General features: G+C 33.8%; 1 protein-coding gene across 5 annotated transcripts in view; it reads left to right on the top strand.

Annotated features, from left to right (window-relative positions):
* LOC107838985 (serine/threonine-protein kinase 38) overlaps positions 1-9,867 on the top strand; it is an 82,005-nt gene extending 72,138 nt beyond the window's left edge. For 4 of the 5 annotated variants that reach the window (XM_016682301.2, XM_047395336.1, XM_016682300.2 and 1 more), the window contains 2 exons: positions 9,262-9,309; positions 9,385-9,867. In XM_016682301.2, coding sequence (XP_016537787.1) covers positions 9,262-9,309; positions 9,385-9,423 — 87 coding nt within the window. In that variant the 3' untranslated portion in view covers positions 9,424-9,867. The remainder of the gene's footprint in view (positions 1-9,261; positions 9,310-9,384) is intronic. The other variant, XM_047395335.1, reaches the window with a different exon arrangement.
* The last annotated feature ends 3,263 nt before the right edge of the window (positions 9,868-13,130 follow it).

Here is a 13,130-nt window from a genome sequence, read left to right as displayed (position 1 = left end):
CTTTTAGGACGTTCAGTACCTTTGGCCCTACTAAATTCCGATAAAAGGGAAAGTACATTATCGTCTTTTGGTAATTTCGTAACCGGACTAGTAGGGGTAGGGGTTTCACCTAACTCTTGTTCTTCTATATCTTCTTCTAGTAAGTCTTCCTCAAAATTATCATAGCGCCTACTTAGTGTCTCATGGACTAATTCCATATCGGCACCAACATCGAAACCACTAGGTTGTGATAAAGAAGTTTCACTAAATCTAGGCGTTAATGAACTAGTAGTAGCACTATTTTTTTTATTTCTACGAAAAACCTTACCAAAGATTGGTCTTTTACCACTACTCTTATTGGCATCCGTAATTAAATTTAAATTTAATTAAAATGTTAAAATAAATAATATAAATAATATAAATCAAAAAATTAATGTAAGTAAACAAATATAGATACTAAAATTAAAAAATATAGAGATTAAAGTTGGAACAAATATATCGAACGTCTGCGTAAAAGAAGACGTATACCAAATGTCGAAATTGAAAGATGATAATTGAAGCTTGTAATATCTTCAAAAAAATCTTCAACTCCAATTAATACAATAACTATAAATATTGAGAGTATGAGAATATTAAAATTTAAAAGAGAATATGAAAAATTGAGAAATTTGTGAGAAAAAAGAATAGATTTAAAAGGGTATTTATAGTAGAAATTTAAAGGGGGTAGTGGGGTAATTGGGAGGCGGGGCACAAAATAGCCGTTGGCCCCATCAAACGGCTATAATCAAACGGTCAACAACGGCCAAATACCAAAAAATTAAAAAAAAATATTAAACTGCACCAGTCAGCACCGGACCGGAACTAGCCAACCGGCACCGGAACCAGAACTACCGCAAAAAAATGAAGCTCCACACCGGTACTAGATTCCGGGTCGTTGGGTACTGGTATACTGGTACCGTTGCGTTACCGGAACCGGATTAACTCCGGTCCACTGCCACCCCTAATATATAGTAAGTGTTGACTAATCCTCTAAACGATGTAAGCTCTATAGAATATGCATCAAATTGAACATTTTTATGATATAGCCAAGCATCATCAATTATACTTCTCTAAGATTTTTCCACATAAAACTTAATTACTTAAGCATAGGAATTTTCAAGAAGGTTAGAAGAATCTTTCAATCTCAAAATAGAATCTCCACCAAATTCTAAGTAATTGCTCAAATTCTCCAAAAAGAAATCATGAATAGGTTCATTCAACAAAGGATATTTGATCATGGGCATCAAAATATTCATGTATTTCCTCATCAATAATAGCAAACATTCTCTTAACCTCGCAACCAAGACTTGAAGAATTATGTTTTATCCCGTAAAAAGAATCATATTTCAATAAATCATCACACAAAAACTGTTTCCGCACTAGAATAAGAGGAGAAGAATCATCTAACTCATTCAGAATCCATATTCTCCGCCCACAAACATTATGCCTTGTTTCAACAAGTGGGAATTCATATTCAACAATGTCATTCTTAATTTTAGAGGACGACTTATTCTTAGTGAACTTAGCGATTATAGTTAATGACTTATTATATAGCAAGACATCATCATCCTCAAACTTAATAAAGTCACTAACATAAGAATTAACAGTGTAGTTCATCACCTCCAAAAAAACTTTAGGTGTTCTAGGAATTCCAAGAATGTGGATAAACCAATCATACATACCGTACTTGGTCTTATGTAGCAAAGGAATAATATCATCTCGTGTTTCTTTGCTCATTGGCGTTAGATTTACATCTGTCTTGTTGGACTTCTTGTCATGAATCTCATCTTGGACAAGGCCAAAATAATTCTCTTTACCTATATCCTTCTCATGAACAAACACTTGCTCAATAGGACATGTAGTTTCAACCACCTTGGTATTAAGTTCATCCAATGATGGCTTTTCAATGCAAACCTTTCCATGAGTTCCAACAAGAGAGTCAAAGCAACTAAAAGAAGAAGTAGGAAGGTTAGAGTTAAAATAAGAAATAACCTCACTCAAACTCCCTTGTTTTTCCTTCTCTACCTTACTATTATCTCTCTCTTTATTACTCTCATGATCATCTCTTTTTTTTTTTTCTCTTTGCCTCAATTGACATCCCATTCTCTTCACACAACCTAACCTTTTTTCTTTCCTTTCTTGGAATATCAAGATGCACTCCCTTACTTCTATCATTCTTTTCTCTCTTAAAATTTTCCATTGCTTCTTTCACACGTTTCTAATCTTTATAAACATGGGATGGAGTTAAAGGTACAAGTTTATATTTTCTTTTGTTTAGCTCAAGAGAAACTCTATTCTTTACCTCCATCATAAATTGCATTCCTATTAAACTGTCATGGACGCCCAAGCTTGATATGACAATCTTGCATTGGAATTACATCACAAAGAATATTATCAGAGTACATTCTAATTGAGAAAGAAATCATGCATTGCTTAGTCGCTTTAAGTTCACCGAAATCATCATGTTTGATGCATGTAATTCCAACTTCTCCACTTCGTATGAACTTGTCACTTTTGCACCACTTTCAAAATCAATAATCATAGAGCAAATATTATTCTTTATTTCGCACCTTGTATAAAAAATACTCCTCCTCCTTAGATTATCTATATTCACAGATGGATTTTGGGTAACCTCTAATGCATCGAGTCGAGCGAAAATCTTTCTAAGTGTCTTGGTTATGTCATTGGCTTGAGTCCCAGCATTAATATCTTTTCCGGTTTGAGACATCTCAAAAATAATATCAAAGAAAACAAAGTTCTCTCAATTTTTGCTTTTTTCGTTCTATTGATCTCACTCTCTTGCCCTTTTCCATTCAAATTACAACGTTCGGATGATTCCCTTAGGATTTATATATTAACTCTATTAGTAGCAATCCCTTTAGAAGTAAGATGTAGAGAGAAAAAAGAAATTACCAACTCTCAGACGAATTGGGTTTGGTGAGACAAGAAAAAAGACCTATTAAAAAAAAGTTCTAAATTTCCTCTCTTCTTGGTTTTCTTTCTTGATGATGGAAAACAAGAAACACAATAAATATTGAATTTCTTAATCTGCAAGCAACCTTTTTTGTTTTGTTTTAATCTACTAAAAAGGTGGGGGGGAAGTAAAGAGGCTTTTTTTAATAGGGGGCCTACGAAACTCCGAAGAATTATCTAGAATGGAACCTTGATAGAAGTGCTCTGATACCCGTTGATAAGAATCGGGATACGTTAATAAACAAGAAAATAATGCGGAAGCAAAAATCATACGATTAAAGACATGAAATTAAAGATAGATGAAATTTGAGAATAAATCTCCAATTTCGAGGTTAAGTACTAAGAATCCTAATTGATCTTTGTATTCAAAATTAGTGGATTAAGACTAATTATGATACTAATAGAGTCGATTCAAGAACTTAAATCCAACCCCTATTTCGAAGAAATTAAAGACCACAATTACTATAAGACTAATCACCTTCTTTAATTAACTTTAATAGAAATCAAAGATATCAATTTAAGAATTAATCTTAACTCCTAAAGAATCGTTCTTATAAGGTTGCAAGATAAATCCCAAGTAGCCACACACAAAGGTGTAAATAAGAGAAACTCTCAATTAAAAGGGTGTTTGGATTAGATTATAATTTGGTCAAAATGGCTTAAAAGTCATTTTTGAATTTTAGGAGTGTTTGCCAATTTAAAAAATTGCTTAAAAAAAGTCAATTTTTGCTTTTTAAAAGCCAAAAGCTAGAAGTTGGCCACTCCCTACTTATTTTATTTAGCTTATAATCCATTGAAAGTTGACCAAGTAAATGACTTTTGTATCCCTTATAATTTTCACTTATTTCAAAATTATCCTCTTGTAGCCCTTATAATTTTCACTTATAACATTCATGATCTATAGCAATTTTCATAACATTAAATTTTTTTAATTCAATTTTTTATATTATATTAAATTATATTTTTTGTAACAATATATATTTTACTAAAATAATTAATAATATTCAAATAAACGATATTACAACAACAACAAAACAACAACAACCACCCCAGTCTATTCCCACATATTGGGGTCTAGGGAGGGTAAAATGTACGCAGTCCATACCGCTACCTCCGAATAGAGAGGTTGTTGCCGATAGACCCTCGGCTCAAGATAAATAAAAAAAAAATTCGTACTGAAACGTTAAGCAGGATGGGTGGCTTAACAGAAGTAAAGAATCAGAAATAGTAAAATAGAACTCAGAGCAATACAGGATAGGGAAACTAAGAGCCATAAGCTATAAGAAATAAGAAAAACAAAATCTGGAATAGGGTACCCGCCTAGTAGTAACCTACACTCACAGACCAAAGCCACCCACCACACCCAGTCTCCCCTGACTAGCGGCTCCTACCTATCGACACAGTCCTATTATTACTACCCCGACTAAACAGGGACTCTCCTAATTACTTGCTACAACCCATGTACTCACCCTAGTCTTCTACCCTTATTCGCGACCTCCACACCTTCCTATCTAGGGTCATGTCCTCGGTAAGCTGAAGCTGCTCCATGTCATGTCTAATCACCCCCCTCCAGTATTTCTTCGGCCTCCCTCTACACTTTCTGAAGCCATCCAAGGCTAGCCTCTCACACACGCGAACCGGGGCATCCGCGCCCCTCCTCATCACATGCCCAAACCATCTCAACCTTCCTTCTCGCATTTTGTCCTCCACCGAAGCCACTGCCACCTTCTCCCGAACAATTTCATTCCTAACTCTACCCCCTCTTGTAAGCCCACACATCCAGCGCAACATTCTCATTTCCGCCACCTTCAATTTTTGAATATGGGAATTCTTGACAGGCCAACACTCCGCTCCATACAACCTGGCTGGACGGACTGCCACTCTATAGAATTTGCCTTTAAGCCTAAAGGGCACCTTCCTATCACACAACACTCCAGAGGCGAACCTCCACTTCATCCAACCAACTCCAATACGATTAGAGACATCCTCGTCAATCTCACTATTCCCCTGAATCATAGACCCAAGATACTTAAAACTATCCTTCTTACATACAACTTGGGAATCCAACCTCACCGCCACTTCATCTTCGTGCCTTAAGTCACTAAACTTGCACTCCAAATACTCTGTCTGGACCTACTAAACCTTCCCTTAGATTCTAGGGTTTGCCTTTATACCTCCAATATTTCATTCAACCCCCCCTCCCTGCATGTCTCATCAATCAGCACTACATCATCTGCAAATAACATACACCAAGGCACTTCACCTTGAATACTCCGCGTCAACACGTCCATCACCAGCGCAAATAGGAACGGACGAAGAGTCGAACCCTGATGCAACCTTGTCTCGACCGAAAAGTGCGCTGAGTCTCCTCCCGCCGTTTGCACCCGAGTCTTCCCTCTATCATACATGTCCTTAATAGCTCTGATGTACGCCACCGGAACCCTTTTCCCCTCCAAGCATCTCCAAAGAACCTCCCTAGGGACTTTGTCATAAGCCTTCTCCAGGTTGATGAACACCATGTGCAAATCCCTCTTTCTTTCCCTATACTGCTCCACTAATCTCCTCACCAGGTAGATTGCCTCTGTCGTCGAGCGACCAGGCATAAAATCAAACTGATTCTCCGAAATGGACACGATCCTCCTTAATCTCCGCTCAACCATCCTCCCTCAAATCTTCATAGTATGACTCAACAACTTAATACCCATATAGTTGTTGCAACTCTGAATGTCCCCTTTGTTTTTATATAACGGAATCATCGTACTTCATCTCTAGGCCTCAGGCATTCTCGCAGTCTTGAAAATATCGTTAAACAAATCAGTCAACCACCTTAAGCCTGCCCCACCCACAAACTTCCAAAAATCTGCTGGAATCTCATCGGGCCCCGTCGCCCTACCCCTCCTCATCCTACGAATAGCCTCCCTGACCTCCTCCACCTTAAAACGTCTACAGTAACTGAAATCACGGCTCTCCTCTGAATGCTCCAGCTCCCCTAACTCAATGCCTCTGTCCCTTCCTCATTCAAAAGTCTATGAAAATGCTCCTGCCATCTCTTCTTAATATGAACATCCTCCACCAAAACTCTACCATCCTCCCTCTTAATGCACTTCACTTGGTCGAGGTCACGACCCTTCCGCTCCCTAGCCTTAGCAAGCCTATACAACCTCTTTTCCCCGTCTTTCTCCTCTAACCCCGTATACAAGCTCTTAAAAGCTGCTATCTTAGTAGCCGTAATTGCTAACTTAGCCTCCTTCTTTGCCACTTTGTAAATCTCCTTGTTCACCCGTTTCTCCTCTTCATCTTTACTCTCAATTAACTTAACATACGCCCCCTTCTTAATCTCCACTTTCTTCTTAACTTCTTCATTCCACCACCAGTCCCCCTTATGCCTTCCTGCCCGCCCCCTCGAAACACCCAACACTTCTCTAGCAGTCTCTGTGATGCAGCTGGCTGCCTTATCCCATCTAACATTCACGTCCCCCTTACACTCCCACACCCCCAACCCTGCTACCTTCTCTCCTATCTCCTGTGCGTTAACTAGCGTCAAGCCATCCCACTTAATTCAAATAAATGATATTATTATAAAAAAATTTAAGTATATGTAGTAACTTGTTGGCAGTGTATAATATTTATGTGCTGTAATTTTTTTATTTATTTTTTTGTTTGTTTTTTCCTTTCAAGAAAACCTATTTTTTATCTAAAAAAAATTGATAAACCTATTTTTTATCTGAATATTTTTTACCTTAAATATTTTTAATTCATAATTCTAATTCCTTCCATTATAAGAAAGAGTATGAATTTAAATTAATAAGGTTTCAAAATAAATATCGAGCATTAAATAATTTAATTTTTTCTAAAGATTTTTTTAGCACACAAATTTAATAGTCATTCATGAAAATATTATATTATATATATTGAAATTGAATTAAAAATATATATATTAATTTTAATTTGAATCATTTTAGAAATAAAAATTAATAATAATTAACTTTACATATTGTTAACAGCTTTAAGGATATTTCAGACATTTTGATCAAAAAAAGTGCTTAACAGCACTCGTTTACCAAACTCATCAACTTTTTTTCAGTTTAAGTACTTTTATCCAAACACGTAACTGCTTATTTTTAAAATAAATTCAACACTTTTAAATAACTTTTTTTCAGCCTATCCAAACGGGCACTAATAATAATGTTGTCTTGATAACAAAATTCATTCCTATATATAGGGAAAAAACTGCCCCAAATAGCATGGGATTCGAATTCTGGAAAAAACTGCCCCAAATAGCATGGGATTCGAATTCTACTTTTATGAAAATAAATAAATCTAGAAAACTTTAAACTACGAAACTTTTACACTAGGAAAGTTTAAACCAGGAAACTTTAAGGCAAAATGACCTTCTGGACCCTTATACTATGTCGATTTTGTAAGTTGGACACCTCTACTTACATATTTGTCATCTGGACCCCTGAACCCATGAAAAAGTAATATTTTAAACATTTTTTTGGTGAGTGTAATACACTCTCTCCACGTCAGCTGTCATGTCATGTTTCACGTTTTTTTTATATATAAAAATACTAAATGTTAAAATAAATAAATAAATAAAAACAATCCCCCCACCCCCACCTTTTTCCTCTCTTCTCTCTCTTCTCCTTTTCTTTCTTTTTCCCTGATTCTTCACCTTCTCTCTCTCTTTCTTCTCCTGTTTCTACTCTTTTTCTCCTCTTCTTTTCTTCTCTTGTGTTTCTCTTCTTTTCTTTATTCTACTTCTAATGAATCAAAAAATGCAATTAAAATTGTTAGATTTTATAAAAAAAAATTCATATGAATTCAAGATCCATAATACCCATTTTATATACTGAATATTTTAGTTATTTGATGTGAAATTTTAGATTTTTTTTTTTGTTAGCAGATGATTCCATGGTAAAGTAATGACCATATTTGGTTGTATTCTTTTCTTGAATTTGTTTGATCAGTTAAATTAAGAGTAACTTATGTCTTTGAGATTTTGTTAGTAGATTATGATTCCATGGTAAAATTGAAATGAATTTTTTTTTTTTTGAAATGATTTCATGGTGTTTGGTTTGAATTGATTCCATGATTTTTTTGATGCTGCAGTGGGGTGGGGTGGGGGCAGAACGCTAGTGTGGTGGTGGTTGTGTTGCTTAGGGAGGGTGGAAGACGGGGTGGGGGGATGAGGAGAGGGTAGAGGACGGGGGAACGGGGAGGGTGCTGGATGGGATGGGGAACAGTGGTGGACTGGACTAGTGGATGGGGTGGGGAACAGTGGTGGATAGGACTGGTGGATGGAGGGGGGGGGTGGTGGGGAACGGGGGGGGGGGGTGGGGGGACGGTGGGGGAGGGGGTGGGGTGTTGGACGGGGCTGGGGGAGGGGAGGGGAGGGTTTTTTTATTTTATTTTTTAAAAATATTATTTTTAAAATTTTTAAAAATATTTTTAAAATTAAAAAGCTGAAAAAATGTTAAATTTTTTAAAAAAAAAAAGAAATTTAATTTTTAAAATTATTTTTAAATTTAAAAAGCTAAAAAAATGTGCCTCACTCTCTCATACGCATGTGACTACACGTGTTTTAGCCTAGTCAGCACTTTTAATGCCACATAGATTAAGTCAACGGTCAAAGGGTTTAAAATGTTGAATTTTATTGAGTTGAAGGGTTCAGATGACTACCATGTAAGTAGAAGTATTCACTTACAAAACCGACATAGTACAGGGGTTCAGAAGATCATTTTGCTTAACTTTCAAACTAGAGAACTTTAAAACTAGGAAAGCATGAAAAAATAATGCCAAAAATTCTCCCGTAAGTACGCAAGGAAAGGTTTTCAAATTTAATCAAAATCCATAAGGGCCCAATCGTCTTCCGTTTGGACTTGAATCATGATATATGTATATCACTAGCCCATGCTTCTCCATAATTCTTGGGCTCGTTCTTGGGCTCTTCTTCCATCATAAGGATCTTCTTGATTCACATTGAAGCCCGCAAATCTTAATGCAAGTGGGCCATCTTGGATGCTGTCACTATGTACCTTCTTGTTTAACATCTGATGGCACTATATCCAAAATATGAAACAAATAGAACTTCAAAAGACAGCACAGATAACTTCTGCTATTTTAAACCTCATCTCTATTACCCTGAAAAAATGAGTAGCATCTGTTGTCATATTTTTGCTTTATGCAATGGAAAAAATTTGTTGGTTCTATCCTTGTTTGCTTGTAAGTGTGGAGAGTGACTTCATTCTGGTTTCATTTTTTTCCCAGATCCTGCAAGGGACGCATCACCAAGGCCGTCAATTGATTCCATATTCAGTATGTGTGTTATGGCCTTGAATATTGTTAAATATCGAACTTCTTATTCTACTGGTTTGATTAATATGTCTGCAGGTAATTCTAAGGACAATCCTTCAACAGCTGGAGAAATAGATACAGAGATGATTACATCAACCGGTTATGCAATATCTCCATGATATCGCCAGCTAGCTTTATATTGAAAATGAACTAGGAAAGGTGGTGGTAGCATACACCTGTTATATTTGATCAGGTTGCTCACCCCTTTGATCAGCATTCAAAGTGGGTTTCTCTCTACATTTGGCGGCACCATGATATAAGTGTACAGTAGTGCTTGCAGAACTTGGTTGATTTGTAGGACTTGGAAAACTATAGAAGGAAATGTATGTTTGTGCAATAAAAACCTAGGCTGTTTGGTATCATCCATTGCCCAGGTTGGCAATCAAATGCTTTCTTTGTGGCAATTTCTGGTCAGATGAAATTTAACTAATGTGACATATGAATTTTGGGACCAATTTTGCTGTGTCCCTTTTTTAAACATGCGGGCAAAACTTTTTTCGTCTGCCTGTTAGCTTTCTACTATTGTATTTTTCAAGTTTTTTCATGTTCGCAGAGCAGAAAATATTGCTAGAAAAACCGTTGAGACGTTTAGAAAAGAGCATTGCCCAAGTCCAAAACCTTGTTATTGCATGAAAATCTTTAGACCTGTTATCATTCATTCTGTTTATCCAGTATCAAATTTCTAAAGAGATTGTTTATTTCAAATCAGTGCTTCTTTATCAAATTTGCCCATTATTTCAACAACAAACTTGAAATACGGATTAAGAGCTTGAAATTTATGTAACTATGTTTTAAGATATTTTCAAGTTTTCACTACATCTCACGTGTTTCCACTTTTCATATCCGCACATTTCCAACTTCAATCTTTACTCTTATTTCTTTTCTGTTCTTTTTTTTTTTTTTTTCAAATATCAGCTGTTGTCCAACTGCCTAGCATAGCTAATTAGTGTTAATATCAGCCTACGGGTCAACTCCACTGAATCTCTTATCAATCAAGTTTTAGGTAAATAAATTTTATGTGATGTAATTATTAGATTGTTTATTGCAATTTGTAACATACCTTTTTGTAATTATTGAATTGTGTTTTTAATTGTAAGTTGTAGCAATTTTTATAATTTTTTATTAAAAAAGTTTTTTAAAATTGTTTAATAGTTATATATTAATTAATCACTCCGAAATATTTGTATTTATCCTTTTCCACTCACTTCAATTACCGTATATAATTATTAGAGGAGTAAAATTTGATTAATAATTATCGTTGTATAGATTTTTTTTCTTTTCCGTAAAAGTCACGTTAATTTACTTTTTCCAGTAAAAATGCCTTCTCTTATGTTTTTTCCTTAATTAATTTACTTCCTATTTCATCTCGTTACTAAGTTCTTTTGATTTTGGTTTATGGAAATAATATAAAATTTAGTGTAGGAAAATGATACAATATTTGCTAATGAGGAATGCTATAATAATATATTGAGATGAGTTTATATATCTATCTCGTTTACTAAACGGTATTTTTAAATGGGTCTCAGTGTATATTATTCCTATTAAACTATGATAAAATATAGAGCCGTCAATCTGGTCCAGCCTGTAATTTGATAGAATTGGGCTACGATTTTTGCAGTCCCTTTAAGAATAGGGCTTTTTAGCCCGATTTGTATAAGCCCGTTGGTCCATGGCTTGAGCAATATGGGTTGGGTTGGCCCGTGGGCCAAATAAAAAATAAAATAGAGTATTAAGAATTAAAAAAAAAAAACTAAAAATTACACAAATACACAACTTATGTTTTCAATATTACAAAAAATTTCAACTTCCTAAACATATTACAAAAATCTCAACATATACACAAAATATTATGTATATATCGGTTATGTTATGTATATTAATAGTGAGAGAGAGTAAAGTAATTAAAAAAGTGGGAGAGAGTGTAATTACTTCTAAAAGGGTTGGTATTTATGTTTTTTATACTTTAAAAAAAGGTCCAAACTCAAAAGCTATTTGGACCATCATAGATATTTAAATATTTAAATGTGTATAAAATATATAAATAATTAAAATATAAAATACTAAATTTTGTAAGGAATCAAATATGTTTGATGAAGATAATGTGGTGATGTTGAACACGCTATAACTCATAAGTACCGTGAGATTTTTTATTTTTTTTGAGTAGTTCATTTTCACTTTTAAAGGACTAAATATTGACATTCTTTATGTTTTATTGTGATAAATTAAAATAAAATTAAATTAATATTATTATTTATCTAGTTATATTATTACTCATTAACAATGTTGTTTGTTTTTCAATATCTTTATTTGATTTGAATTTGGTGTCAAAAGTATTTAATTCATAGATTATTAGAATTTTTTTTTGTAAATTTAAGACTGATTAACAAGTAGTAACTTTATGTAATATTATATTATACTCCCTCCGTTTAAAAAAGAATGACCTACTTTTCTTTTTATTCCGTTTCAAAAAGAATGACACCTTTCCTTTTTTGGCAATACTTTAGTTTCAACTTTCTACATGGCATGTTTAGGACCACAAGATTAAAGGGCACTTTGGTACATTTGACATAACTTTAATTTAAGGCTACAATATTCAAATGTCTTCTTTATTTTCTTAAATTTTATGTCAAGTTAAAGTAGGTCATTCTTTTTTAAACGGAGGGAGTAAATATTTATGTAATTAATAATTTAAAATTATAAAAATAATATATTTTAAAAAATGGGGGCTTGCAGCCCATAGTGTGATGGGTTGGGCTTGCTATTTGCTAGCCTGTCATGTTGATGGGTCAGCCCGGCCTGACCCGTCAAACTCCAAAACCCGTGAGGGCTAGCTCAGATGGGTTGGACCAACCCGTATTGACAGCTCTAATAAAAAAAAATGTTTGTGAGTTTTATGTGATTTTTTTTTAAAATTAGATTTATACTCATTACGTACAAAAGCTTTTTATGTGTATTAAATTTCATTTAGTTTTTTCAATCAAGTTTAAATCATTTTATATACTAATATTATATACGAAATATTACATTTGTATGGAATGTGTATGAAATAAATATATAAATTGGTATTTAGGAATTGTGATACACAATTTAGGTGATGCTAATTTATATACTCATTCTTTATCTCTTTGAATCAAGATTTTATATCTGAGGAAAAATTCTTAATCGAAGATTTTTAAAACAATGAGAAAATAAGGTCATCATAATTTTTATGATGATGAAATTGAGTAATAACTAAAAGAAATTTATAAGGAGAAATTCATGGCGAGAAGATATATTAACAATTGTGTTTTTTTAAATGGAGGATTTCAATTAATTTTGAGGAAATATATATGTGAAAAGTATAGAATAAAATGGTGTGAAAAAAAGGGAGATAAAAGCGAGTATAGAAAAAGAAAGGGAGAGAGTTGTGTAATTGTATAACAAATTAGGGAGAAAATAAAGGAAAGAAAAAATTGAAGGAGAGAGAAAACTTCTTTTTTAAGGATGGTTTTTTAATTTATTTTTAAAAAAAAACATTTTTTTCTTTATTTTTTTAAAGGTGTTATTAATTACAATTTAATAAGTATTGTTATGACCTGTAATATATTGTCGTATATATTTGAGATAATACATCGAAATCCCCTCAAACTTGTCACCAAAATTTTCTTAAACCTTAAACTAATCGGACAATTATATACCCCCTTAACAACTTTCAAGTGAATTAATTTCCATCCAAATTGCTGACGTGGAAAATTTAAAAAAAAAAAAAACAACGAGTGAACGGCCTAAAAAACGTGAAAAAA

This window comes from Capsicum annuum, chromosome 8 (genome assembly GCF_002878395.1).
Source record: "Capsicum annuum cultivar UCD-10X-F1 chromosome 8, UCD10Xv1.1, whole genome shotgun sequence".
NCBI classification, from domain to species: Eukaryota; Viridiplantae; Streptophyta; class Magnoliopsida; order Solanales; family Solanaceae; genus Capsicum; species Capsicum annuum.
Note: the sequence above shows the minus strand (reverse complement) of the source record. Positions and strands in the feature narration are given on the sequence as shown.